The sequence below is a fragment of the Pempheris klunzingeri genome, chromosome 23, assembly GCF_042242105.1.
Source record: "Pempheris klunzingeri isolate RE-2024b chromosome 23, fPemKlu1.hap1, whole genome shotgun sequence".
NCBI classification, from domain to species: Eukaryota; Metazoa; Chordata; class Actinopteri; order Acropomatiformes; family Pempheridae; genus Pempheris; species Pempheris klunzingeri.
The window spans coordinates 5,999,304-6,022,330 of NC_092034.1; the positions used below are offsets into that span (position 1 = coordinate 5,999,304).

General features: G+C 43.5%; 1 protein-coding gene across 1 annotated transcript; it reads right to left on the bottom strand.

Moving 5' to 3' along the window:
• Positions 1–57: 57 nt before the first annotated feature.
• Positions 58–23,007, bottom strand: tesk1b (testis associated actin remodelling kinase 1b). The gene is made up of 11 exons (XM_070854276.1): positions 22,823–23,007; positions 21,293–21,992; positions 10,171–10,292; positions 9,901–9,949; positions 8,333–8,479; positions 7,010–7,092; positions 4,235–4,325; positions 3,373–3,456; positions 2,595–2,681; positions 2,137–2,233; positions 58–2,044 (listed from the first exon to the last, which is right to left on the bottom strand). The coding sequence occupies exons 2-11, from the start codon at positions 21,485–21,487 to the stop codon at positions 900–902; spliced, it is 2,100 nt and encodes a 699-aa protein (XP_070710377.1). The 5' UTR covers positions 21,488–21,992; positions 22,823–23,007; the 3' UTR covers positions 58–899.
• Positions 23,008–23,027: the final 20 nt, after the last annotated feature.

The window sequence follows — 23,027 nt, forward strand, 5'->3', positions numbered from 1 at the left end:
GACCAAAGTGGACGAGCATCCGATCAGATACACTGTCAGGAGAACATCAGTGCATTCTATAGTTTTATTCAATGCCTTCTTTAAATAATAAGAATCTGTACATCTCATAAGCAGGTCTTTGACCATTCATTCCCAAAAGTAATAATGACATCAAGAGTTTCCTTATTAACAACAGTAATACAGTTGAAGTGCTTAACCAGGCCAATAGAGATCATACAGCAACAAAAGAACGGTGTACAGCACACACACACACTCTCTCACTTCCTCTTCCTCACACACACACATCCTCTCACACTGAATACACCACACACACAGCTCAGCAGTGCACCATACACCGCTTGATAAATAAAGACATTTAAGCAAAAGTGCCTGTTCATTCAGAAACAGCACCAAACATCAAAAATCATTGCAGCAGTAATAATACTAAGCTTAACATTCCTCATTTCAGCATCATCATCAATCAATATCAGTCATAAGAATCTTTACATCTCCAAATATACAGAGTCTAACCAACTGGGCTCCAAACTGGAGTGTTTACATGCTGAACAGTACTTGACGCTGCCGATCATCAGTCAGATCTACGCAGGCACGGCTGACATCCCAGGTTGTGTCGCCCTCAGCCCAGCAGAGGGCGACATGCAACAAGTCGCCAGCAAAGACAGCAGTTCCTTGTCCCACAGCTTTTATTGAGAAAGTCAGCCTGGACTGTGTTTTAGGAGACCGATCTGGACACTCAGAGCCTGCTGTGCACCAAAAGGTGTGTCTGGAAAATAAGCAAGGTATTGCTAAGTTAAAATCTGTGCAAATTCTAAGAGGACCCACTTAATTTCCAGGGTAGCGCTTTTGGTGCAGTTTCCACAAGTCTTTTCTGCGTGAATTTGGTGTTGAGAAGTTGGAGTTTATGTCTGCGCTCCCGGTAAGGAGAGTCCAGGCTCCAGGCTGGTGGTGGTGGTTGTAGGGGTGGGAGAGGGCGGCAGGCCTTTGGGTCCGGGACACAGCAACCCACGTGAGGCTGCATGGTCCCCGTTCAAGTTCTTGTAAGGGTTTCTGCGGGGTGGAGCTCTGAGACACATTGAGGGGAAGCGGAGGCCAGCGAGGCAGCAGCCAGGACAGGAGATCACCTCCTCCTGGTCCAGGGAGTGTCCGCTGCCGGAGCCGAATGGGGACGAGCCGGCGGGGTCGCCGGGAGGGGAGTGGTAGCCGTTGTTGTTGGTGGAGGTGGGAGCAGTCGTGGTGGTGGCACTCCATCCCAAAGGTCGACTCACGACCACGTTGTTGTTGTCCAAATGAGAGAGGGGAGGCAGGCACGGAGGCCCGTTGGAGATGGCCGATCCCCAGCCGTTTGAGAGGGGAGGCGTGGAGGGTTGAAGGGGAGTCGAGAAGTGGGACGGAAGCGGGGAGAGTTTGGAGTAAGGAGATGAAGTGCTGTCTTGTGTGTCCGGGGAACTGGTGCAGTCCATGGGCTCCTCCTCCCCCTCTTCCTCCTCCTCCTCCTCGTCGTCCTCCTTGTCCAGCGACAGGGGTTCAAGGGACAGAGGGAGACCTGAATCACCCATCAGGTGAGTCCCATTCCTCTCCTTGATCTCCCCCTCTTCTCCCAACAGTCTCTCCTCTTCACTCACTCCGTTTGTTTCACCATTCACAGCGTCCATCTCAGACGGGGACTCCTCCTCGGTGAGGGTGGTGCTCGGTGCTGACGTGAGGTGCGGCGGAGGCGTACACGGCAGCGAGTGGCAGCGCCTGTGCCTCCTGGGTTGGTCACCGCTGTCGGTCTCCGAGGCAGACGGGTCATCGCAGTCAGGTGGAGGGGGCAGGGTGAAGGTGAGAGAGATGACGGACTTGCTGGGAGTGTCGAACAGCTTGATCTTGCCGCCCTTGAGGTCCTCCCTCCGTGAGAACGGGTTGACCCGAGCAGGAGTTGCCAAGGTAACAGAGGGGGGCGTGTCTGGAGGGTGGAGCATGTCAGATTTGCTGCGGGAGAGGCGCGGATCTGACGGGAGGCAGAGGGATCTCCTTCGTAGAGGGCCAATCACTGGACAAACAGCTTTTAAGAGAAAGAGCGAACAGTGCTTTATATTATCTTAAGAGGAACAATCATTTCTCTTTTGGTGCTTACAGAAGCCCTTGATGACTCACCTTTGACTGTTGGCTCGTCCCTCTGTTTTCTCTCGGCTTGTCTCCTCTCAAGCTCCACCACGATCTGGGAGAAGGGCGGACGGAGTTTTGCATTCATCTGGTAGAGGGGAGAAACCAAAACTCAGCAGCTTATACAAGAGCATGAAGGAAAGAGGAGGCACTGCATGAAGAAACAAACAACAACAACTGCAGTGCAAAATTAAGACTCAAATTGTTGATCCACGTTCTAACATCAAACATGTATCCTGCAACAGTTCTGGCTTCATCTAAAGGGGACAGACCAATAAGGATAGATGTACAATGCTCCAGCTATAATGTGGCAATTTCTTTTAAATGTTTGTGTCCATTTCATCATGGTATTCCCTTGCCAGTTTATTTTTAGGCACACCTAGCTAAATTTAAAGCAGTCTAATACAAACGTTCTGCAATAAATCTCTTAATGAAGGAGCGTTTCTTACATTACAGCAGGCGATGGCCAGTTCCAGGAAGTCAGGAGGACAATCTTCCACCATCTGCTGAAAGGTCTCCACATCCAGACCAAAGTCCTGTACAAAAACAAAGGAAATAACCAAAGGAGGTTTAACTGTGTGCTTTTTTCGTCTGGTTCAACAGAAATATAGTTATTTTATGATGTTTTTAGATCATTTTTTATTTAATAATTTATTTTATTCTATTTTAAGAGTCCAGACTTCAACTGCTGTACTATGAATAGACCACAAGGGGGAGAAATGCTCTGATGAAAACTTCAGAAGGCTTCCAGTGTGGGTTTAACACTGATGCTGTGTCCTAAATCCATATTATGCACTAATCTTAAACAGTTTATCATTATGTAAGACCACAAGAATGGTGCTATACATGTACCATTTGGAATGCCATTGCACAAAGAGAAAGCAAAATGTTTTGGGGTGTTTTTTGTTTAATTTAATACTTTTTGTGGATCTGTTTCACCAGCATCTACAGTTTGTTTGATTTTTGCAGCTCTGAGCAGCTCTTTGTTTGTGCAAAAATAACACAAATAGATGATAAAGTCTATACTGACCAGAAAAGCAACAAAAGCTTATTAACCATATTTAATCTCTGACATGGTGAAAATGTTATTTTGACTGAGATATGTCACTGCAGCCATCCAAGACTTAAGTACATCACCAATAATGGTTTTATTCTAAAGCGTTCAAACTTATATTATATAATCTCCATCAGCACGAGATGAGTATGTGATGAAAACGTTGTCAGTACCTCAGTGCGTGGTAGGATGTCGGGGTCGGCCTGTATCCTCGCAATAATCTCACACAGGATGATCCCGTACGCAAACACGTCCACCTGCAGAGAGTAAGACGGGTCCATGAAACAGATACACACCGAGTGGGGAAGTTAAACCCAGAATATAAGCGTGTTTAAAGTAGTTCTGTCTATCAACTTTCATTTAACCAAACTTCATACGATTATTGTACATTTTTGATAAAATGCTTTGACAGAACACTCAATTCAAGTTCACTTTTTGTTGCAGAATATTTCAGAAGAATATTTAATTAATATTATTCAATATTATTCCATATTGACATTTTTTTTTACAAGTTTGCCTAACAGAGGCAAGATGGGTTATTATAGTTTTCACTTTCTCTTATAATTATATATGCTTTATCAATAACCGTTTTTATTGCAGACATAATGGTTTGAATATGTGTCTGTTATGTAAATTGTGCATTTGTATCATATTTGCACTTTTTGCAACATAATTTACATTCTGATTTAGTTGATACTAATTTGTAGTTTCTTGTAAACCCAGACAGGCTGTATAACACAGAAAAAGTCATAATCCTTAAACCCTAAAAGAAAGTTTTATGAGTATTTCCACTGAGCTATTCAAAAAAAAAAAAATAAAATAATACTAGTAACCTGGCTTATGAAGTACACGTCTTACATAACTACATTCCTGTTTGACTTCGACATAAAAACGGATTTATTAAATATTCATTGCTTCACTTCACTGCCTGGGTCCTTGGTTTGTTTGACTGGCTTTCATCACACCCACTGTGGACCTTGAACTCTTGCAACAATCTGCAGCTGAAGCGTAATGAGGAAAGTGATCCGTCAGTACCCTCTCATTATACAGCTCTCCTCTGAGCACCTCCGGGGCCATCCAGTAGGGGGAGCCAACGACAGCCAGAGGCTCCTGGTCTTCATCCTCGCTGCAGGGAGAGGGAAGACGAAGGGATACATGGAGGGAGGAGAAGAAAAGGAAGCTTCATGTCATACTGGCGCTTATTCAAGGCTCTTGTGTCAGCAAAGCATCACAAATGTCACTAAAGTTTAAATGGATCTCATGATATCTATTTTTGGATGATATGTGAGTCACATATTTAGTGTGAAAATAGAGCCAAAACTATTTGTAGATAGATATATTGTAATTTATTCAAATCAGACAAAAAACAAATATTTTGGGGCTCCGGATGAATTTAAAACTCTGTAAAAAGGTCACATTGGATGGAAAACATATCCATCATTTCTCAGTGATGACAGATGAACAAATGGATGAACAAGAACGGTCAAGAAAGCAGGCATCATGCTCCATTTCATTAATGCAGAACCTGATCAAGAGGGTTCTTACGAGGTGAAACTGTACGAGTGTGAAAGTGTGTTTGTGTGCACTTCCTCTGTTTCTATGAAGCCGCAGTGTTTTTCAGTTATGTGGAGATATCGTTGTGCAATTTTAGCCACATAAAAAGGAAGGAAAAGAAAAATGTGCGAGGACGACATGCTCACACACACACACACACACACACACACACACACTGCTGGCTAATACTTCCTCTCTGCGCTATTTCCATCTGCTACTGTGGGCTATGATACTGCAAAAAAAATACAGCAGAGGGAGAGATGAGGAGCCGAGACGGTCGTGGCTCCCAATGTAAACACCATTTGGAGAAGTGGACCGCCAGAAACCAGAAAACAGAGCGAGTGCAGAAGGGAAAGGAGGGCGCTACAGAAACCCTATTAATGAAGAGAAAGAGTGGAGGTAACAACATCAGGAGTAAAAGGACAGGAGTGATGAGTTATACGAGGGGCAGCAGAGATCCAGTAAGGCAGTAGGAGCGATAGGAGGAGGAGGACTGGAATAGTTTGACCTTATTTGGAGTGCTTTTCCTAAACCCCCTTCATCTCCTCTCCCTTCCTTCCCTCCATCCTCTCCCTCTCCTTTCCTTCATGCCACAAGCACAGTGGTAGCACTCCAACACAAACACACATTCGAGAAGGGCTGTCAACATTGCCCATTCTCTGTTCGCGCTCGGCTACAGGATACAACAGTGTTTGACTAAAATATAAAGTAAACATGCCCTTGAAACACAATTCACCAGCTGCTATTGAAACAGGCTGGAGCAAACAGAGGCTCCACGTCTGATAGCTGAAGGTATGCAAAAACACACACGTAGAAGAAACTTTAGCCTGGTTCTTCGCTTGATGGACATTTTTTTTTCAGCTCATTTGATGGATCTCGACAGGTTTTGTTTTTTTGAAAAAAAGGGAAAAAATTCAGCAGAACAAAGTTTAGTCAAAATCACCGAAATCACAAATGTCTCCCTGCGACCGTGATGCACACTTGTGTAAACACAAGCAGCCAGCGGACACATACACCACACACTTACTGCGCACAGAGAAGAGGACAGGCCAGGTTACAGTGGCAGCTGTCTCATCTCAAGAGTGTTTACTGAATGACTGCAGACGGAGAGAGGAAGGATAAGATGAGGAGCTAATGGGACGTGACTGTGTGTCTATACGAGTGTGGGCAGCAGCTCCTGACAATAAGGCTGCTCCTGCTATCGGTTCTTTTGTGTTTAGGTCAGCCTCAAAGTCACACCGCCAACAATCCAGCCGATGCTCTATATTGCAATCAATTCACTGCCTGACTGTTGATCCTTTTATGGAGAAACTATATTCACAAATTGCCTTGTTATGGACTTATCTGGACATTAGGGAGAAGTGATGTCAAGTTACACTGGGAACAAGAAAAAGAAAACGTTAAGTTTGCCATATTTGAAGTGCACAGACTTGCATCAGGTGTGATTGAGACACCTGATTTGCTATTTAGTGCTCTAATGAGGGATTCTTTTCAGGAAGTTGAATCATTTTGAGACTGCAGTAGTCATTAAAAGTGGCTTTTTTGTGTTGAATTTGAGAAGCCACCTGTAATATTAGATGTGCTGAGCTATTTCAGTTGTTCATGCTTGAGTTGGTCCTTGAATGCAGTTTGTACATTTTTTCCAATACGCCTAATTTGCAATGGGGATTGAATAATTTTGAGTGCAACTGTGTTACTACTTCTAGTTAAATCTGCCATCGTGGAGATATGATGTCACTGGAGAACCAGCTGAAGAAAATAAAACTTAACGGCTGCAATTGAGCTGCTCATTTATAGTCTACACAGGCCATCGGTAAATTGATGGCGGTGAACAAAATATGCCACATAAATGTCACTGCGCATTTAAAAACACACAGCTGCAAACACAATAAGACGCCGCTCAGATTGAATATGGAGACCACCGCTGTCCGCCATCCCTCCCCCGTCCCCACTTGAAATTACGCACACCATATTAATAAAAAGTTCCCCAAAGAGTGAGTGGTGGTGGAGGGGGGGGGGGGCATACTTTGGAAAAACCTGACTGTGCTGTGGTGTGAGTAATGGCTCTCTTTTTGTGTGTGACTGTGTCTCATCGGAGCGTCTCCAAGAGAAAGAAGAAGCTGTGGGTGAATGTTTTGCTCAGACAGACAGATAAGACAAAAACAGAGAAGTGGGGGAATGTAATTTATTGAGCTTAACTTATCTAATCACAGACTGTTGAGAGAAGTTATGATGGATGGACGGTTATGGACTGACCTGTAATCTGGGATTTTCTCCGCCAGGCCAAAGTCCCCCACAACGGCCGTGCACACGCAGCCCTCCCAGCGCACCAGGCAGTTCTGCACAGAGGGGTCAGAGGTCACACACACACATCGCTATTACTGCTCTTCAGTGTTAGCATTCCTTTCTATGCGGTTGCAGGTGGCCCTGTGTTTGTGTTTCAATGGTGTGACGTGAGATTTTCATTTTATTTTAAGCATCTCTAGGTTGGAGAAACTTGTTTATCTCATCCAAAATGAACAGAAATAGTTGATTTCTGTGCCATTTTACCCCATGAAGTGAATATTCTACCATGTCGACATCTTATTTACACTCTGAGGCCTTAAAGTTCACCGGCAATTAGTTTGTGGTGGTTATGGTTTGGTGGTGCATACAAATTTGCACTTAAATTACCACAACCACCTAAACCCAAATTAGAGCCTTAAAGTGACATCATCACCTCATCTTGCAGCCCCATCTCGTTCTAGACTTGAAGTAAAATGCCCCATTTACACAAAAAGTAAACACATTTACGCCCAAGCCAGTCACCACAAACAACTACTCATCATTGAGAGTGGTAGTAAATGGGGGGGGGGGCAGCACATTAGGAGCCCACCACTCATTTCTACTCCTGGGAAGCACAAGTGATCCATATAATTAAAATATTTTTAAAAAGCCTCATTTTATTTTATGAGCTTTGTATTTTGTACACTAAATCTCCAGGTTTTAATTTTTCTGTTTCTTCTCTTACTCCTTTAAAAAAAAAAAAAAAAAGTTTACATGCATAACATTTGCCTGATTAAGTGCCCTTTCGCCTCCTTTCTTCGATATCTACCTGACGTCCATTTTCTCAGCAAGTCAACTTTAACATTAGCCTGCTGCCAAGGCCAACTGCTGACTTAAGACGATTTAGCTGGAGGCTGTTTTAGGGGTTAGCTGGTTTCTGTGGCCTGCTGTAAACTTGCATCTTGATTTTTTTCCCCCATTTAAAACCTTACTGAACTGACCTACAGCACATCCACAGTGCAACTTCACCCAAAGATCCTTTTTGTTGACGTAGCTGCAAAGCCTCTAAATCGCTAAGCTTTTTACGGCTTCCAAAGTCTACATTAAAAGCAAAAGATCAAATGCTTTGTAGTGACAGGACTTTCATGTTTGAACAACCAAATATCTGTGTTCTCTTCTTCTGTGTGAAGTATGCTACAGTAACTGTAGTTTTCAGTCCATGTACTACACATGAATCAGGAGCAGAGTCCCAGAGGAAGATCAGTCCGTGCTGGTGTTCAGTCATGTGTGTGTGTGTACTGTTCGTGTCGTCACCTTGGAGGTGAGGTCCCTGTGGAAGATGCCCTTGCTGTGCAGGTACTGCAGCCCCCGTGCGATGTCCAGGGCCAGGCTGAGCCGCACGCTCCACGACAGGTACACATCGCTGCCCAACAGCTGCTCCAAGTTACCGCCGTTGATGTACTGGATCATCAGGAAAAATGGCAACAAGGAGGAGTTACTCACACACACAAATCAACGGACAAGGGGTGGAGATTGCCTGGATGTTGATATGAAAGCTGCTTCGCTTTTATTGTTTTGGGAAACAAGCTGATGCTGTGGAGTAATACACTGTAAAAGCTAATAGTTAAAGTTAATGTTGCTGTCCCGTCATTAAAAAACTATTCTGTTATCAGTATGGCGAAGGTTGTTTTTACCCTCTTTGTTCTCCGTTTCATGGCCCCTCTGTAGAAGGTCTTTGGCCAAAAATAAATATTTGTTGGTTACAGCCTTTAAAATGTGAGGATTTACTGCTTTTCTTTGTTTTACATCACAGTAAATAAATATATTAGGGCTTTGGAGTGCTCTTAGGACAAAAGTTGAAAATGTGATGGGATGTTCTGATGGCCATTTTTCTAACATTTTAAAGTTTGCCATTTTGCTCCTTTGGTCAATATGGTTGTTTGGTATGCATCTTAACAAGGTGACTAGAATTTCCCTTTTCCTGACACTTTTATGGACTAAGAAAATTCTATTGAAATAAGTCACAGTAAAAACGTCAGTTCCTTGACCATAAAACCGAGTTTACCATCCATCAGCTAAACCTCTTAACAGGCCTATTTATCAGCAACTCATTTTAAAAATCCTGTACAACACAACAGTATGATGTGTCACACACATACTACCATTAGAGACACAGAAACTCCAAATCCCTCTCATTTTTTCCATTGTTGAGCAGCTCAGTTACCATGGCAACGTCAGGTAAACCAATCACACATAAGAAACAGGTGAAGTATCGTGAACTGTCGGACACTTGTAGATCCTTTTACTGTGTATTAGAAAGAGATTATTCATGTAGAGGAGATCTATTTGCATTTTAAAAACCAAGAGAGCTGCTGCTTTAATGATGAACCTCTCAAACAATAAACAGATTTTTAGAGGGAATGAGCATTAAAAAACAGGAATTTCAAAATGCAAGCTGATATTAAACCATTAATTCACACCTTTGTGAGGGTAAAGGGTGCTGAGAAATTACGGATAAATAGTAGCTCATGTTTATCCCAGTGACTATTTAGGAAGAGAGGCAGTTTTCATTTTGTTCACATTGAAAAATAAATTAACACGTCTCCAAATGGGAGCAACGATCTACTAAATGCAGAGAATAATTTGAATAGTGACAGGTTGAGATAATAATTAATGTTTTTAAGGATGGGATCTAAAAAAAACCCAGCTGTATTCTCACTGGAGTTTTTAAGACTAAATCCTCATGTATGCCAATTTGCACTATTAATTGTTTGATATAGAAATCAGGAATTATTTTCAAATCAAAAGAACTGCGACTTAAATTACACCTTGCATCATTAATGTCTTAAAGAGGAGAACGTTTTAGTTCTTTAGCGTCTTACCTCTGTGAGAGCGTGCAGCTGCCCCTCATGGACACACACTCCTATAAACCTGGAGGGAGAGCAGACAAACACTGAACATCACTGACAGAAGTGGAACGACAGTTTCTATACACAAACACACATTTCATGACACGTCAATGTGCCTTCACAAAGCACATCCAACGCAGGTATTTAGGTAAATCAAGATTATTAATGAAGTGTAACGTGAAGGCCTGTGTAAACCAGATAGAAGAAGCACAAAATCACAAGGAGATCAGATGTTTCAGGTACCTGAGTATGTTGGGGTGCGATAGTCGGTTCATGAGCTGGACCTCCCTGAGCATGTTGGCTCTGTTACTGGCCAGGATGTTCATCTTCAGAGCCATTACCTGGCCTGACACACGGTGCTGCACCTGGATCAAACAAAACAAATTTTAATAAGTTGGTTTGGTTCAACATTATTTGCAAAGAATTAATTCAGTGTAAAACCAAGGAAATTATGCAAGTTAACACAGTGAGGCATCCTGCCAAAATCTAAATGTGGCCCAACAGACTCTCTGGAGCATTTAATGCTTGTTCCACTTTTTGAATAAACATGACAGTTGGTGGAAAGTATCATCTAAAAACACCTCAGTACACATAAGCCCATATAACGGATATGAACAAGCCTGTAGCGCTGCGTTTATGATGATCATTTATTAGGCGTCCATAAATCACCGTCAGTTAACCCCATCTAATAACACAAAGCCACGACAGGGTGATGAGTGATATTAACACTCTTCTGGAAACTGGCCAAGAAACATTAGTAGGTCAGTTGTGTCTCTTCATTTGTTTTGGCGGCGTCTCTGCCTCAACCCGCTGCTATGGCAGTGACTGTCTGGTATGGTAACCACAGTGACGCGACATGCGACAATGCGACTTCCACCTCGCCTCGGGCTAAATGTTAGCGCATATTTGCTTGGCAGATAGTTTGACTTCCAAAAGACATGCTCACAAGCAGAAGACGAGCACTAAATACTTTTTAGTTGCACACAGACAGACCTCTGACTTCTTCTTTCCTGTTCTGTTAACAGTGTGTGTGTGTGAGAGAGAGAGAGATTATAGGCTGTGTCTGCAACCATTACTGATTTAAATAAACCTTTGACCATATCAAAAAAAGTTATAATATGAAGCAGCTTTTGTTTGCAGCCCATGATGTTTCAGAAACACTGAACTAAGAGTCTACAATTCTTTTTGAATTTTGGTTGTTGGGCCACACTTGTTTGCGTTTAGGACCAGGAATGAGGCTGTTAATGCCTGACTGCAAACCAAATCTCCCCAGAGCTGATAATAAAGCCGAGCTGTCATGGGGAGGGTTTCAGGTTGTGTCTTTATTAGCAACATGAGTGTGTAATGAAACACGGGGTGAGGGAGGAGGGGAGTGTGCAAGTGGTCAAACTCTGCAAGTCAGAAGTGCTGAGCTGAAGTCACTGTGACACTGGCCTGGATCTCAGATGGGCTCTGGATCAGAGTGGTGATGGAAAAACCACAAAACCTATTAGAGACCAGACTAGAGTGCAGTGAGTAATGCACTTAAAGCGCACACACACACACGGGTAAGGCTGCCCTCTTCATCTTAACAGCCAGTCAATGAGAGTCAATCTCTGCCGCACTAAATCCTTTCTCCAAAGAGCCACTTGAGGACTTCGGCCTGTGGCCAAGTGCTGCACACATGCATGGATGCACACATGTAAATCACACACCTAATTCTGTACAGTAGCTGCTTCTTCTTGCAGAGAGGAACTTGGAGCAGAACTTTAAAAAACACAGCAGGGAGGGAGTGCAGGACTAATATCTGCTTCTCTTTATGCATTTACAGCACTTAGGAGGATGAGGCGGCCTCGTGTTGGTTGTAGATTAGGAGGCCTCTTTATGCACAGGCTGTCCCCGCATCCATTAGCACAGATTTATCTGGCAGGCAGGGCTGTGGATTTACATCACACGTTTGCCTTCTCACTTATCTGAAGAAACTCTTACATGCTCGTCTGGCATCCTGTGAACGTTCACAGCCACACACACATATAACACTGACTCATATAGGCAGGTTACAGTGAAGCTGTGAGCCAACTGCTGATGCAGCAGTGGTTGGAATTGCAACGCTGTTTGTCCCGACTGTTTTGACACTACAGTTTTTAAGCCTCCAAATAAACAACCTCTCACTCATCATCATTTAAGGCTGTCTGACTCACCACAGGGTATTTTCTCAGGTGTGTGTATTTTAGCCATTTGAGAAGCTTAACCCTGCAAAGCCACCATGAGGTATGTGTGGGTTTTTTTTACCAAATGCTTTATGCCAACCACTTTACTGGTCATCTCCATGGACTTGCCACTGGAATGCCGATGTCCACGCCTACATCAAGATTACCCCACGATATGGAGCAATTACACACGCGCACACACACACACACACACAGACAGAGCAAAAGCACATCCACAGCAGACTGCACCCAGACACTCCCTAAAGCTCTCCTTCAAACACACTCGGCCTTGTAAAGTGCTGCCGTCAGCAGAGGAAAGGTCACAGGCATCTCTTGCTCGCGTTCTGTGCAGCCAACATGTGCAGCGATGTCTGTCATTAGCCGGCGGCCCGACGGGGCAGACTGAGAGGAGGATGTGTCCCAGGCTGCAGATGGAGGATGCACACAAGGGCAAGAGAGATGTGTTAGACCTTTAGAAAAAGATCTGTGATCTTAAGGGACTTCAGGCTTCTTAGACAGAGAATATGAAGGCGGTATTAGCAGAGAAATTGCAGAGAAATGCGTTTCAGTCAGTCCAGAGCAGCAATTCAAAGGATGAAACAGACTGATCTAAACTTCTTTGATCACAGAAATAAACTGAACTTATGAGTTTTTGTGCACAGGGCTGTCGCTGTAAATTTTGGAAATACTGAGCTAAAGGTGCAAAAGGAATTTTTGACTAGCCACCAAAACATCCTCTTTTTCTCCATTTCCTACAATAATCTAACTGCTAAAATATACATATTGGCATATTCTGGCTTTAATGCTGTTTCAAAGCTTTTCACATGAACCATGAATATAACTCCAGTGAAGAAATACCAAATCTTGCTATTTATGCATGTTTTTAAACCTAAAAGCAAAAATGTAACGGGATTTTAACCAAAGAAAATTCTTAACCAGGCTTTAAAACCGTTTATATTTTACATGCCAACTCCTCCTCAGGATGCTTAAAAACACCCACTTTCTCTGAAACAGTATTGAGGATGTGACCTTGATGTCCTCAGTGGTAGCTACAGCCTGTGTTTGGCTTCACAAATGTGATCACTGTGTGTCTACACAACGTGACCAGAGGTATGTGGACAAATACTTTTCGGGTGTTCAAAATGTTGCGACAGCTCCGACTGTAAGTGGAAAGGAAAAAAAAAAAAGTTGATGCAGTGATGTCGTGGTAGAGTGTGAACACACAACTGACCACACGCACACAAATGACTTTGCCTCTGGACACTGGGTCAACTTTCTCCCTCACTGATTTCATGGTTACTTCACAGCTTCCCACCAGCAGCACAGTGAGCATCATTTCAACAGCTCAACTTGTACTTTCGTAACTGAGGGTCTCCAGATAAGCGGTGAAGATTGTTCGTAGAAACACATCAAGTCCTGTGGCTCTGAGACTCTGCAAAGCCAAATAAGATCCAAATGTTTAGCTATTTAGCCTCCATGATAAAGTCCCTACTTACTCGTCTGTAGGCTTACATAACAAAAAAATAAATTAAAAAAAGTATTGTCATCAAATGTGCAACTTTTGCAGCATTTAAACCAGACTAATGCAGAATTTGCCATGGAATCAGCATTTCAAGCCATCACCTCAAGACAAAAACAGGAAAGCTTCGACTCATTTGACAAGCGAGCTTTGAGCTGAAGTGTGAAGGGACTGTGAGGGAACTCCCTGAAGGCATGAAGTCCACTCGCTCTGAATGCGATTTGGAGAATTGAAAAAATTAGCCTCTGCAAGACAACTGAAGGCTTAAGCCGCTGCCTGAGGCTCTGCTCTCTGTTATAGCGTGAAGAAGAAAATAAGAGTGTGAGAGCGCCCGAGTGAGAATGTGTGTGCGCAGGTGACTGAAACGAGGCACCCAGACAAGCCGGGTCCATCAGTGAGCGAGCAGGGAGGTCCCCCTCTGTGCGGTCGAGCCGGGCTCAGAAACACAACCTGATCCAGGCGGCGAACAGTCCAGGTAGCAGACAAGCACACACACAACCACTCTGCCTGTTGCACAAGAGAAACACTGGGGGGATCACGCCTCCACCCTCCTCTTCCACTTGGACAAGCCTAAACATGAGGGGGTCACTCAAGTTCACACATGCAGAAACACACTCAAAATTGAGAGTTATATATTAGGTACAAATGCAATGCAGAAGCCCTGCAATAAATCCTGCCCTTCATGAAAGTTACAAAGTTCGATTTTAGTTGAAACTGTTTGAGAGGAGTGAGGACTTTTTATGTTGAACCGCGTTATACTGCCAGGTGTTCCCATTATTTTGTCCACCCCATTTATATCAGTGAGGGTAGGCTAGTCCTCTGGTGTACCTAGTAAAGTGCCACCCGAATGTACATGTTCGTATGTTCAGGAGTCTTAAATGTGTGTAAAGAAAGGAGTTTGAACACCAGGCAGAGAGCATGTAATGACAGTTGCATTATGGGAAATGTAGGATGTGGCATCACTGGTGTTGGGCTCATTCTGGAGACTAAAAGTCAGCATATCTCAGCTTCTGCTGTTTCAATTTTGACCCCTTTTTTTGATTATTAAAATGGTTTAGTGCCAACTTTTGCAAATACAATACCAAATTGCTGGACTGCTCCTTTAATTTGAGTTTTGGGATACAACTCTAAGATTTCTGTGAACGCCGAAGATCCAATTAAAACTTTACAGCACGTTCTATGCATCCATTCGGATAAACTTACAAATGTAATTCCGTTGACTTGCACTGAATCAGTAAGACAGCAGCAATTTCAGAGACTAATAGAATTAAAAACCTGTGCAAAATTAAAACACTATAGCAGAGCGATAGATAACTGGACATGATGGGACTGATATGACAACAAGAACTGCTGCACCACAAGCATTTCACCATTTCTGCGATACCGACCACATGCAAACACTGAGCCATTTGTTTAGCTTCTTCTGGGGAGTGGCCTTCCTCCAGGTTTAACTAAAGACTACCGCACTGCCAACATGTGAACGGGAGGAAACGCTCATTGTGCACTGATGTAAACACATACAGACATAAAAAATAAAACAAAACACAACACTGGTAACCACGATGGAGAGGAGGAGGGATCTGAAAACAGATAATTGTGCAACTCTTGTCCAACTCTACTTTAATCCCTCGTCCATCTGAATTTTTTCTTTTTTTTAAGCACACGGCGATTCAAGCGAAGACAGGCATATCACATGCTCAGCGCTTTCGTGTTTGTGCGGCTGTGCAGAACATAAACAAAGCTAAATACTTGTGCAACGAGTGGCAGCAGAGCAGGCCCCGACTGGAGCGAGGGAGGAGAGGAATAATGAAGGAAAAGTGCTGCACTGAGCCGCCGACGTTCAAGTCTGCACTGGCTCTGCTATACCAACACCACCATCCAATGGCATCTCACACACACACACACACACACACATATAATCCCCAACACTTAAACTGATCACAAGCACACACATGACAGCTGTTGATGGATTGCGGATTGTGTGTTTATGCAACTCCTAAGAATCTTTTTTTCCCCCTCCTTTGTTGTCGTTTCATATTTTCTCCTGAGAGCTGATCGCATCTCAACACGTCCTGACGGGAGAGTCCCACAAATTAGTATCTCTTTCACTTGCGTACAACTTCAAAAAGGAGGCATGGCTGAAATTAACCTGATAAGATGTGACAGAAGATTGTTTTTTTTCCAGGAGGAGCATGTATCACAATTAGAGGTTTCAACCGCCCAAAGTGACACCTTTTTTGACGAGCGCCGGCACCCTTGAGGTTAAAGCCTTCATTAACTGTGCATGTCATTGTTGGTTGTCTTTATGACTTTATTTACTTTTATTTTATTTGATAAAAACCCTCGCAGCTAAAAAGCCATTTATTAAGTTACATGTTTGTTTCACAATTATTGCTGATTAAAATTCTCTTTTGATCTACTGATCATTTCAGCACTGAAGCCGGCAGCTGTCGACAAAGCTGGGTAATATGGCTGGAATCAATATTGTGACATCCATAAAACAGTTTTTTGCTGATGTCTGTACATACACAGGAGCTGAAATGGCTAGATGATTAATCAATAGGTCAATAAGTCTTCTGTAACAAAAAATTCTGTTTCGTTGAATCTTAAATTATTAGTCAGAGAAATCAAGTAATTTGAAGAGATCTCCTTGGAAAATGTCGTGCAATGATGTTTCACTATATATCAAGAAAATAAAATAGCGTCCAGAATGTGAAAAATTACATTATACAATATAAAAAAAAAGATCTGTCAAGTGCAAGTGTTTCCTTTTTTAAATTACAGTTTAAATTAATAATTTGTGGATCATGATTTTGTAAAAATTGATACTGAATTTTTACCACAGTTGTTGACAGCAGATGAAATCTGGATATACAAAACACACACACACACACACACACACACACACACACACACACACACACACACACACACACACACACGTAGAGGCGAAACAGCAGTGTTTGGCAACCCATTTCCTTCACATTACCACGCTGTCACAAGCAGCTGCCACACACACACACACACACCTCATTCAAGCTGGCAGTATTTGTACTTTGGAGACTCCAGTCTGTTTTTAAATCCCCTCTTTATCCAATTACTCTCCTTCAGCTTATCATCATCATATCTCATGTTTGAGCATATAACCACCACACACACTAGATCCTAATCCGACTAATCATAACTGGTATGATATTTACCATGACGACTACTTTTGTAATAAAGAAACTCGCTGTGTGACTCATCAAAATGAATTTCAATTGCAGTTTTACCTCCCACTTTTCTCCACCGTTACCAAGACAAACATTTGTATCAGCACTGAAACTATCAAGAATGTGAAGCCACAAGACAGATCAGACTCAGTACTTCAGACTCAGTATCTCACTAAACTCTCACTGTGTTAGCTGGGGGGAGGACTCTATGTAGGAGCCAAGAACCTTAAGCACTAAAGTCCCTTTCTGCCAGACTGGGATCCTGTGGAAGCTTCTGAAAACAATGTCGTGAGATTTCCATGTCTCATGTAAATTACAGAGACGGGACAAATGAGAACCAAATCTGATAAGAAGCCCGTCCTGCGTTTCCTCGTTCTTAGACAGCAGGTGTTCTCTGTATTAGCAAATATATACACATGTGACATCAGAGCAGAAACAGCTGGAAAAGAAGGCAGTGAACCACTTAAAAATCCATCCACCGTTTGTTCAAAGAGCATTCAGCCCTACGAGAGTCACAGAACAAACAAGTCATTACTTCCTCCAGTTAACTGAGCTGTTGAGTGACGGTACAATTTATTAGTGACTGGGGCGTTTTACTCCTGGAGAGCCTTCAGGTTTTCAAGTTGAGTTTGAGGCTCATGGGAAAATAAAAGTAGTCTTGCACAAGGCCAGAGCTGGAGAGACACACACACACACTTCCCTTTGAAGAATATTAAAGGAAGATGAAAAACAGCACCTGAAGGATTTGTCTCGACACATGTGCGCCCTTCCTTTCACCCTCTTTTTTGTCTTCCTTTTTTCAGGTTGCACAATCACACAGAGGAGAGGTGAATGGCTGCCTGTCGGCCTGCCGCGAGGCTCCATTGATCTGCACTGAAGACTGAGGCTCAACAACAGCATGTGCATGTGCACACACACTCACACGGCAGGAGGCCAGAGCCTTTGTAGCCGAGTGCAGGACATCCATTTCAAAGCCTGAATGTAAATTAATGCACCATATACATTTTAGTGGCTGCTAAATTTAATAAACAAAACATCCGAGAGGGATTTTGCAGAACAGTCGGGCCTTTTCCTCTGAGCTAAACCCGGATACAGGAACAATCGCTCAGTCAGCCATGTCAGCAAACTTTTCAAATGTGACCGATAGCCCCGGTAACAATTTTGCATTTATATGGCGCTATCAAAGGGCAAACCGATCCAAACATAAGTGCCAACTTGACAAGCCAGCAGTAAACATGGTGACATTTGCATGCTCATTGGCCATTCAAAGGGCAAAGCTGAGGGAGTGGCCTCAGAGGACTGAGCGGCCTGGAAGAGTCCGAGAAAGAATAGCACAACGCACCAAGAGGGAAGCCACAACACAAAGAGTCTCAGCTACTGAGCTGAAGGTGGACTTGGCCGTGCATTTTTAAGACTGGATTGTTTGGAGAGCACATTTTTATTCTGAGTTTTTAAACTTTTAATTGATGAAATCAATTAGAAGTAAACCTCTTATTTCATCCCTCTGCAATACAAGGCTTGAATATGGCAGCATGAATCACTGAGAATGCCGACCCCACAATCCTGCCAATGTTCATGTTTTAAGATCTTAATACATTTTTATTTACTCATCGTGCAAAAGATTTGATCCATCCCACATGGTTTATAAGACACCACTGTGCGTCAGAGATCAAACATACAGACAGACATCTTTCATCGGTTAGTAGTAAAAAAAATTTGCTGGTCACAGGCCCCTAAAATGTGAAACTTTCCTATTTTTCTTTGTTTTATACGCTGGTAAACTGGATATTTTGGAGTTTTTAGCAGTCTGAAGACGTCAGCTTTGGCTCTGAGAAGCCGTGATGGGAATTTTTCATTGTTTTCTGACATTTTATGGACCAAACTATTAACTGACAAATTATTCACAGATGAATCTAAAACGTAAATAAACACGTGCTGCAGTGCAAACACAAAGCCAAAAGGAAAACCAGAAATCACAGCATAGTATGTACTCGCATCACCTGATTACAGGTAACATGTCATGTGTCTTTAGGCACAAAATTCAAAATAAATTGCGCACAAAATAGCAGGAGGAGGAAAATCTTCGCTTCAAGGCAAATTTTAATCCAGAGATTTTAATCCGCACCTTTTGAAGAAACACCTAGAAAGAGGAAAGGAGTTAAGAAGAATATATATCTCTCATACTCCAGTGAGCCTTGGCAGTGCTCCCACATCAGTATGAATGAGCTTTTAATAATCTGTTAACAACCAGGATTTATTGTAGGCAGTAACACCTCTAGTGCAATTTACAGGTAATAATGCTGAATGTGAAAACTAAGGCCTCTTCTCAGTCTGGACACACGACTTCTCTGACTGCTTACATGACTGATTACTTGTTTTAATCACCAGACTTGGAGTAGGTGTAGTAAACAACGAGCTGCACTTTGGTGCTTAATCACGTGGCTTTGGGATTAGTTTAAACACACTAGGACTTTTTAATCATTTAATTCTTGTTTCCTTTGTGAGGATCTAAGATTTCTAAAAAGACACGAAACCTTGAACTACACATTGAAACAAGAACTCTGCACACTGACACCTTTGTTTGAAGCAGGAGTGATACAAGGAGAAATATCAAATTACACTCTGATTAACAAAAAAGGCATAAATTGCTCTAAATTCCCCTGAAAAGAAAAAAAAAACCCAGATGTGCACATGTGGCTACTTGCACATGAGCTCAAGAATGTCGAAGCCATTTAACATCAAGCCATTACCTTTACATGCAAAACACAGATATGCTGTAAATTCTCACATTTAAAAAAGCATTTTTTCTTGTTAAATAACTTTAAGTTTAATTGGTTATCAGACCTGTTGATTAAGTCAGTAGATTAGCTCATTATAGTTTCAGCACCATACATGAATAATAAATAAAATATAAATTAGAGTTTGATGAATGTCGTGACGTATCCATAGTAAAATTATGTAGGTGGACTAAATTAGAGTTTACTAATTGTTCCCTCCGTTTCTGAAAAGCATTATTTGTGTATGTAAGTTTTAGTGTGAAAAAAAATTCTTAATACATTACAGACTGAACTCTAAACTGAACACTACAATTCATCTATAAACCCATTTTTAGCATAAAGGTTTATACAGTTCATGGTTCTTTTCAGCAGAAAGACACAGAGAGAGCTATAAAAACATCTCTTTCTCAAAACAAAAGCATTTAATCAAAGCACAGGCTGATATTTAATGTTCAGAGAGAAATTCATTCATCCTGGATCCAGCTGTTTGCTTTGAATACAAGTCTACTTATTGTTCTCTTTAAAAACAGGCCGTCTCATTTATGCTAATGCTACTGCATTGATTAATACTGACAGTCAATGAAGCCCTATAGAGTTGCAATGATTAATAGATTAGTTGGCTGACAGAAAATTAATCAGCCAACTATTTTCATGATCAGTGGTGGTTATTGTTCAGTAAATATCCCAAACATCTTCCATGTTCAGTCTCTCAAATGTGAGGATTTGAGGTTTTTCTTTGTCATACGATTGCAAACTGAATGACTTTGTTGACTGTTGGTGAAAAACAACAGTTACAGCCCCTCACATGTCGTCTTTGTTCAACCATTTGATAGTTTTCAGATAATGATTAATGGAGAATGTAAATTAGATTAATTGATAATGAAAGGAATTGTGAGCTGCAGCCCTAAAGGCCTTGTAATGCTCAAGATAAAGCATGATGAGCTCTTTCATCCTGGTGACCCTCACATTAAACTAATCTCATGTCTTTTTTCCCCACTAAAACAAAAAGTGATGTGGTTTGCTCCCTGGCCAGCTGCTCTTTGTGTTATGCCATCTCTCACACCATCACACTGAGCTCAAAGTGTCAACTCAGAGCCATCATTAATGAGCCGATCCTCCGAATTAGCCTCCATGCAAGTGAACAGCGGCATGACAAAGGGAGGAAGGCGGCTGGGCCTGAAGGGAGACGGGCAGCATCGTGTTACCTGCACGTGTGCCAGATCTACCTGTCATGACCGTATCCACTTACACACCAAAACACACCGTGTCCAGTTTACACAACATGTGGGTCACCCCAGAGCACGTGTGGAGAGCAGATGACCGTTAGATGGGACGCTGTGGTGTAAATTTCCAACTTCCTCATGCAATTATTCAGCATCTTTTTCCTCTTTGTGTTTGGCCCAGGATGCACCGGTTGCCATGGACACCACTGTTTTCATAGATAGTGAGGAGTTAAGTTGAGTTAACATGAGACCAACAACACTCTTGGGGCTGTCATAGTTCAGTTTAGTTCACACTGTCTGGTCACCTCAAATAATCAAGTACAAGTGTGTGTGTGTGTAACCATGGAGATCTGGAGGATGTGAGCATTAAACCCGTCCTAAACAACACTGGGTCATAAAACATCACTCATGTCCCTGATTAGACCAAACTCAGACCTCCTCTCACCTTAAACACCTCGGAGAAGAACCCGGCGCCGATCTTCTCCCGGTTGAAGTCATCTAAGCGGGCCAGGCTGGACACGGCGCTGCGCAGGGCCCGGTAGGAGGACGGTCTGATCCGGTTGGTTCCGTGGACGCTGTGCATGGGCGGCTCTGCCTCTCCCTCCTGCTCCGACTCGACCCGCTCCGTCTCCATCTCCATCTCGGACGCCCCGGGAGGAGGAGAAGGAGGAGGAGGAGGCGGGAGGAGGCCGTGGGACGTGTGCGTAGTTTAAAATCCAGCCCGACTGCTGTTTACATTTCCCATGTCCGCTACAAGGCCACGGCGCGGGGCTCTCCGGAGGGGAAGGATGATCAGCTCTCAGTGGGGAAACCAAATGTCGCAGCTGTGGTCAGCGACCCGTCAGGCCTGATTCCTGTGGTCAGATTCCTGCACAAGTCCGGAACAAGCTCGTGTCTAACAAACTACGCAGCTGCAGCGTTGCATCCTGCAGAGTCGGTGCGCAGTTTGGGTGAAGTCCCTCATGCCGTGCAGCAGAGGAGGCTGTAAAACTGAAACTGCGCAGGCTGCTGTCTTGGCAGCTCTCTCTCCCCCTCTTCGTTTCCTCAACTCTGCTCCTCCTGCAGTGAAAAATGCCGGGGCTCCCCTCCTGGTTCCACCAATTGGATCCCGGGTTTCCAGTGCGCACAGAGCTGCCTCAGTGACGCTGAAGGGGGAGAGCAGAGAGAGAGAGGGGCGGAAACAGGGGCGTTAATTCACCAAATCATGAAGTGTGTGAATCTGATGTGCCACTAAAACTCCTGCTCACACCGACGTGGATCTGGTGACCAACTAGAATAGTTGGTGGCAATGTCACAATCTGATTACTGCGGACAATCAATACAATCAATCAAACTCTCCTGTACTGACGCACAAGGCTTCGATGAATGATTAAGCTTGATTGCACCTCTCAAATCGTTTTATCTGCATTGACGTGAGGACAAGCTGGAGCAAAATTAGGCGCGTGATACAAAACAATGATGCCATGACGAGGGAAAACAGATCCATCAGAGAGGTGATCGTAAATGGGTCTGTTTGACGCGTTATCTGCTCCGCGGTGATAACAGCCGTGGATGCAGCAAGATATCGCCTCTCATTGTTGCTGCCTGCACTTTGCACGCACACACACACACACACGCTCTTTAAAACTGATCCAATCACTCGGGCAGCGCTCGCTGATGCACAAATGGTCGCTCGATCACATTGGACAGGTCGCGCACGCAGCAGCCTGCAGGAGCCTCCTGATGCTCTGCAGGAAGCTGCGTGTCGCGGATCTCCCCGCAGCCTGACTGCGGCTTCTAAATTATGGATGCCACACTGAGCCGAGTTTGCGAGCTCGTCTGTCACGGACTCAAGTCGTCGCACCCCCCCCCCCCGCTGGGGAGACAAACCGCAACACGCATATGAAGCAGCTCCACGATTCAAAGTGCAAACGCTGACGCACCGAGAGCGAGGAGCGGGGACGCGTGCTTGCCTGCAAAGTAGGATCCGACTTACCTGGCCTGCTCTGAACACACAAGCTCCACATGCGCCGGTGTCCTCTGCCCGGATCCAGTGAAGCGTCCAGTTACCGAGAGCTTTATTTTACTAATTCATCATCTTTGCCCCGAACGGGCTTCAGTGGTGTCGCTTTACGTCCCCGCCGCTGCTCCCGTGCGCCTGGCTGCCTGCCTGGCTGTGGGTTTGGTTGCACGAAGGAAGA

Coding starts and splice junctions, on each gene's coding strand:
- tesk1b (XM_070854276.1), bottom strand. CDS start 21,487: ATGGAGATGGAGACGGAGCGGGTCGAGTCGGAGCAGGAGGGAGAGGCA. Junction 2,682..3,372: donor ACATCCTACCACGCACTGAG/GTACTGACAACG, acceptor GTTTTTGTACAG/GACTTTGGTCTGGATGTGGA. Junction 2,234..2,594: donor TGGCCATCGCCTGCTGTAAT/GTAAGAAACGCT, acceptor CCCCTCTACCAG/ATGAATGCAAAACTCCGTCC.